We start from the raw sequence: 6,990 nt of genomic DNA on the forward strand, positions 1-6,990 counted from the left end.
CAGTACCGCAACAAGCAGGAGCGGATACTTGCTGAGTTTTGGGTAAGTTCCTCTCGCACAACATTAATCAATCCTTCACATTGAATTCTATTTTTTTCAAATAACGATTGGATATATCATCTTTTATGCAGAGGTTTTTCAGGGCCGAAGAAGGAACCGAGGGCCTCGCTGATCGTGTGGCGCATGCAGCCTGTAGGAAGTATGTCACCGACATGTTTCACGAGGCGCGCGTCCAGGCCCACATAGACTACTACGCGTCGGCTCGTAGAATGACAGTCACCAAGAGGGAGGCTCGACAGATGACGCTGACCCAGGAGCAGTACCTTGAGGTACATGAATAACATTGATATTGTTTTGTTTTTGAATTAAATATGTTCAATTTCATCTTCATATATGTCAAACACTCGTTGACATGTAGGTGATTCCCTGGTGGTGCCGAGCGCATGCCGACGCCTGGACAATGATCGTGGCTAGGTGGTTCACGCCGGCCTACATAGAGAAGCACGAGTCTCAGCGGGCACTGCGTATGCTCAGGCCAGCTGCCACTCACCATCAAGGCAGCAGGAGTCTCCCCGGATTCAAATCGGCATATGTAAGTGATTTTTCTTCTATTTAGTTTCATGCTTAACGTATGCCTGATTGCTCACCACCTGCCGCCTTTCTCGCAGGAGGCTGCGCACCCGGACGAGGATGTCTCGATGTTCACGGCGTGGGCTATGTCCCACCAGACTAGGGTGGCCGGCGACGTCACCTGGGACCCGGCTGCCCCTCGCGAGGCATACTCCGACCCTAACGTGTACACTAAAGTCCAGGAGTACACGTCGACGGTACAGCAGTGGCACGGGCCAGAGTACGACGTCCGCACCGAGCCCATTGATGCCGAGGCCATCATGAGGCTCGGTGGCGGCAGGAAGCACGGCCGGACGTGGATTGCGAACGCCGCCATCGACCCCACCACTGTTCCCACTCTGAGCCAGCTCCGAGCACAGAGCACGAGTTCCAGCCAGCCCATACGCTCACGGCCTACTCCGACACTGCAGCGGGTCGATGCGCTCGAGGTAATTCTTGTTTTACTCGTCGTAAATTAATATTCTCACACTTGAGTTAGTTTTGCATTACTGAAATATTGGAGTGCAATATTGCAGGCCCAGAACAACGAGAAGACGGCGCAGATCACGGCCCTCACTGCTCGGCTGGAGGCTGAGCAGGCCACTCGGGAGGCCCAGGAGGTCAGGATTGCAGAAATGATGCGAATCATGCAAGCTCTTGGGCAGAAGACGGGTGTGCCTGTGCAGATGTCAGCTCCTCCGCCTCAGGTGCCGCACGCGTTTGCAGCTACTCCTGTAAGCGTTAAAGTTCACTTCTCGCTTGTGTGACATAGAAACCCAGAGAACACTAGCTACTGATTTGCTTGTATGACATAGAAACCCAGACAACACTAGCTATAAAAAATTTGATAGGTTTCTGTCTAAATACTAAAACTGTAGTCCTAGAATAATTACTGCAATCTCACATAAGCATATAATTGTTTGTGCAGCCTCAGTCGGCGGGTTCCAATAACCCCCCTCGTGCGTCACCTGATTCTGGAGGCTTCGTTACACCACCCTCGACGTAGAGGCCAGACGGTTGGGAAGGTTGGTGACGCAGAGGCCAGACAGTTGGAGAGGTTGGCCAGCCTCAGTCGGATTTGAACTTGTGGACTTGACACTTGAGTTAGATTGTGGACTCATGGAATTGTTGAATTTGGACTTGTGATGATACATGTGATATCTGTGAGATATATGTGATATTTGTGAGATATATGTGATGATTGTGATATTTGTGGGATATTTCTGCTGTTGAATATATATATATATATTTTTTGTCTGCATGGAAAGCAAGAAACAGGTGGAATGTTGAAAATTTTCACTGGTCTTTGCCGAGGGCCTTGACCATAGCCCTCGGCAAAGAAAATCCCAGGAAAAATTAAAAACAGGTCTTTGCCGAGGGCCTTAACCATAGCCCTCGGCAAAGAAATTCCCAGGAAAAATTAAAAAGTAGGTCTTTGCCGAGGGTTTTGAACACAGCCCTCGGTAAAGAAATTCCGAGACAAAAATAAAAACGTAGGTCTTTGCCGAGGGCCTTCGATATAGCTCTCGGCAAAGAAATTCCGAGAAAAAAAAAGAAAATAGCTCTTTGCCGAGGGCCTCTATGTCAGCCCTCGGCAAAGATACCGTGGAAAATAACCGCGAACCTAACGACTACTTTACTTTGCCGAGGGCCGCCGTTAGCCCTCGGCAAATACTATGCCGAGTGCCCGAAAAAAGGCCCTCGGCAAAGAGTCCTTCGCCGACGTTTTTTTTCCCGAGGGTTCTTCACCGAGGGCTGCCCTCGGCAAATCCTTCGCCGACGGCTGAAGAGCCTTTGCCGAGGGCTTCAGGCCCTCGGCAAAGACCCTGCGTCCAGTAGTGCAAGCAATAGTTGTACTGCTGTTCTGCTGATCAGTGACTCTTTACTAGCGAGTGATTGCTGATCGGCAAGCAAAGTTGCGTTTACTCTCTCCTTCATGGCCTAGTGAGATCAGATCAGATCAGCTGCAGTGCTGCACTAATCATAGCATGGTGCCTGGAAGCGTAGATCAGCAATGGAGTAAAAGGAAGTTTAATGGCTTTGTCAGATGAGTAAAAGAGCCTTTTTAAGGACTGTTGCACTTCTACCATCTCAATGCAGCATCTCAAAAAGAAAGAAAGAAGTTCAGCAGCATCCTTTGTAGTATTGCACTGGGCACTGGGCACTGGGTAGCTTTACTTTAGATGGGAAAGAAAGTAGTATTAGCTGGCACTGCGAGATAATCAGAATTTTTTTATTTGAAATGGTAAATCAACAAAATTTGGACTCATAAAACGTTGGCACAACAGAAATGGCTAGCGTTTCACGTATTGCATGAAGCTTGAACAGAAATTTGGCTGCTTCTGTTGACCTGTCAAGGCAAGTTTACCAATTTTTTGCACAGTTCAGAAACTTTCGGATGACAGGAAGTAAAATCCCATCTCCACTATTACAAGATAGAATTAGAAATCTCGCAGTTTTGCACATGTGAACTGTGTTTACTTCCTGGATCAGAGATCTTAGCAGTTGCAAGTAGCAACTTGCTGGAACGTACCAGTCATCGCTAGTAATCAGGACAGAGGTAGTTGGAACCCTGTAATAGCATCTTCAACGAAAGTGAGAGGACAATTGTGACGCCGGTGCACCACAAACAAAATGCTAGATGCCCTTAAGAGTTATGAAGTTATGATGGTGCGTGAGAACACCAACAGTTGATCCAACTGCTTGCCTGTTGGCTACTCAAAAAGCAGATCCACCGACAGATAACAAGATAGTAGACTGCAATGCAATTCACCTAGCTAGGATGGCGACAAATATCAAACAGAATTTGTGCATTGTTCACAGTTTATCTTCTTCGGAACCAATTTCGCGTATCACGATTTACAAATGAACACGGTACACGTTTTCAGTGTTCATGAATTCAAAGAACATCGGCGGAATGGAACTCTATATATGAACACTGCTGGACCATTTACTAACAGTGTACATATGAACAAGAGCTATCTACTCTTCAGTTTATTACTGTTGGGCTTTCCGGGTTTGTGCCCTGAATCTGAACTGAACTGCAGAACCAATTGCACTCCCCTTTCGTCGTTGAGCAGGGTTGCAATTCTGAAGCAAAATTCTAAGCATGAATGGGAAGTTTAGAATTTTGAATATCACTGTATGTATGAATATATGTGTGATTTCCATGCTGTCTGAACAATAGCATGCAAGGAATCAACTTATCTGTTCACCAATTAGATCAAGGCCAACGGCAAGGAATGACACCCCCTGGAACAGAAGGAAGTAGAAATGAATCCCTTGAGCAGACAAGAGGCTCCGAGTCGCAGCAGTGAGTAGGAGCAGAGAAAGAGCAAGCTCCTTCTTGTAGATCTTGTTAGCCTTTTTGGCGTCATCTGGCACCTTCTCTCCCTGCTCCTTTCGCACATTGATCTCGATCAGTTCACTGTTTTCAGGCAATTGCTTCTGGAGCTGAGGAAGTGTGATGCACTTCCTGTTCTTTTCTGCTGATGTCAAGAGATCCAATTCAGATGATCGACCAGACTTCTTGGTGACAACCCATTCGTAGGAGCTCCCAAGTTTGAACAACCCAGAGACCATTGCGTTGAACTTGGTCACTGACATGGTGTTCTCGAAGAGGAGGTATGGTACAATGAAGGGAAATGATCTTGGGGATGGCAGAATATTCAAGAAGGACATGCAAACCGGAACATAACAGATGACCCACACAGGCAACTCGGCCTCGGGAACGAACATGGTTAGTGGAAGAATGACACAAAATAATGTGAAAGAATAGAAAGGAAGTATCAACTTCCTCAAAAGAAAGAACAATAGTATTAAATTTGCCTTCTTCCATGAGGAGATCTGCATTCAAAGTAGCAAATTTTCGTCAGAATAAAAATATTGATTCATACCCCGGACAAAAGGAAGTTTGGTCCCCAGCACAAGTTCCAACTTCGAGCTATCGGGATTGCATACCTTGGCAGTAATTATGTCCGGAAGGCACAGCCGGAAAAGGTGCATTGGGCCAGAATGCCACCGGTGTTGCTGTTTCCGATATGCTTCATAAGATTCTGGAACTTCACACAAGACCTGGATGATGATGATGCCAAGAAAAATCAGTTTCAACATGGACATCAGGACATGACACCGATTGCTATGTGAAGTGCTATTGTTATGCAAATGCAAATGTACCTTTACATCGTTCAGGAAGATGAACTTCCATCCATTCAGGTGTGCACGAACAGCAATATCCATATCCTCCACGGTTGTCCGCTCAAGCCAGCCTCCTGATTCTTCCAAAGCTTGGATCCTCCATACTCCAGCAGTTCCATTGAACCCAAAGAAGTTCAAGAAGACCCCATTGACCTGCTGCTCCACTTCAAAGTGGAAGCAGAGGTTGATATTCTGAAGGCGCGTCAAGAGGTTCTCATCCTTGTTCACAAAGCTCCACCGTGCTTGAACTAATCCAAGCTCAGGGTTCCCCTGAATCACCCAAAGATTTGCACTAGACTTAGTATGAAGTAAACACACAGTAGCTGATATAGTAGAATTGAGTACGCAATTCTTACCTCAAAATGTGGGATTGTTTTCTTGAGAAAATCAGGGCTTGGTTGGAAGTCCGCGTCAAAGATGGCAACAAATTCAAAATTCTTGACATAGTCACAGCTCATTGCAGAGTTGAGGTTCCCAGCTTTATACCCAGTCCTCAGCACCCGATGCCGATAGATAATGTTCACACCCTGCTGGTTCCACTTAGAAACTTCTGCTTTGATCAACATTTGAATGCTCTCGTCGCTCGAGTCATCAAGCACCTGGATTAGAAACTTATCCCTAGGCCAATCTAGCTGGCAGACGGCTGAAATCGACTGCTCATAGACCTGTTGCAAGAATGATTCTGTCATCCACAACCCAATGAACCAGCACATCACAAGCTGCATAAGGAAACTCAGCTCCTTACCTCCTTTTCATTGCACATAGGAATCTGAACAAGCACCATTGGGTGCAGATACCCTGAACCCTCCCGGAATGGGTCCCCCTCAATCCTTGGCTTGATTTTCCTGAGCTTAATCCAGAAGCACCCGATGCACAAGACGAGCCGATCCAACGACTGGACAACAAACAGCAAGATGCAAACTTTGGACAAGAACTCGATCGGCCGTCGGATGTAGTCTGCTCGGAACGACATCCAGGCCAGGTACGCCGTGTGCAGCCACCCCTGAATGTCCTCCACCTCCGGCACATGCAATTCAGGGACGGTCAAATTCGGCCTCTGAAAGTGCCACCCTTTCCAGTAGGCCGCCAGCTCGACGGTGAGGGCGACCACGGAGAGCGCCAAGAGGGCCTTGATGAACCTGTAGAGCAGCCAGCCCCGGCCGTGGCCATGGCCGAGGCCCTCGGCGGCGGCGGCCCGCCGGAAACGCTTCGCGACGGCAGACGGCAGCGCCCAGGTGACGGCGGCGAGCGAGGCGAGGCACCCGGCAGCACGGTGGGCGCGGAGGAGCAGCACCCAGGTGAATTGCTTGGCGCTCCTGCCCCGGCCTTTGTCCATGGGAGGCCCAGGCACGCCGGCCCGGAGCGCCTCCGCCTCGGGCCCGTCGATCTCCACCACCGAGTAGTTGGGGTTCTCCATGGTCACCACCACCGGCGTGCCCCGCCGGACATCCCTCCCCCACGGGTAGGCCAGCCCCAGGCCCGGCGCCATTGCCGCCGGGAACTGGAGGCAAGAACAGCACTCGCGAAGGAAAGGGGACACTAGCACCACCGACACTCTGAAAAGCAAGCACGGCTTCTTTTCTTCTCACCAGTCACCACGGCGCTCTGCCCCGCCGCTGCCGCCGAGAGCGACGCGGTGGCACCAAGACCCGCCTCGCGCCGCCTGGGAACGCGGAATGCAGCTGCGCCTGCGCGGGTGGGAATCAGATGGATTCTGATCAGTAACTCCCCGAACTTGCCGTGAGCTCAGTTCTCTAATCCTCCACCGCCGCAGGAGAGATGGGCGGAGGGAGCAGTTGTACTAGTAGAGCTCAGCGGCGTGTGTGCTTTTTAATGGGAGGCAACACACATCCTCTTTTATCTCTCCTCCTTTCTCCTCTTCCTCCTCCGGTCCTCCCCTTCTCTCTCTCTCCCCCCCCACACGACACACCCTCGCAGGCTCGCACTCTCGCTCACGTCCTTTCCCCTTGGGCCCGTTCGCTGGAACTGATGACCTGGCTTATCTACAGTATTTTTTTTCCCAGGCAAATCAGTTTCGGTGGGCTTTAATACCAGCCGAACACACAAGCAGCAAGTAAACAGGAACAAGGAACCCGGGCGCCGCTTGTTACGCTACTCTACTTCCGCACACTTCGCTGGTCCCAAGAACAGAAGAGCAGCAAGCAAACAGGAACAAGGAACCCG

At 49.6% G+C, this 6,990-nt stretch overlaps 1 protein-coding gene across 1 annotated transcript; it reads right to left on the reverse strand.

Annotated features, from left to right (window-relative positions):
- Nucleotides 1-3,432: 3,432 nt before the first annotated feature.
- On the reverse strand, nucleotides 3,433-6,728 carry LOC136551819 (probable xyloglucan glycosyltransferase 2). The gene is made up of 5 exons (XM_066543360.1): nucleotides 5,552-6,728; nucleotides 5,163-5,471; nucleotides 4,786-5,076; nucleotides 4,570-4,683; nucleotides 3,433-4,455 (listed from the first exon to the last, which is right to left on the reverse strand). The coding sequence occupies exons 1-5, from the start codon at nucleotides 6,293-6,295 to the stop codon at nucleotides 3,808-3,810; spliced, it is 2,106 nt and encodes a 701-aa protein (XP_066399457.1). The 5' UTR covers nucleotides 6,296-6,728; the 3' UTR covers nucleotides 3,433-3,807.
- Nucleotides 6,729-6,990: the final 262 nt, after the last annotated feature.

Source organism: Miscanthus floridulus, chromosome 4, assembly GCF_019320115.1.
Source record: "Miscanthus floridulus cultivar M001 chromosome 4, ASM1932011v1, whole genome shotgun sequence".
NCBI lineage: Eukaryota > Viridiplantae > Streptophyta > Magnoliopsida > Poales > Poaceae > Miscanthus > Miscanthus floridulus.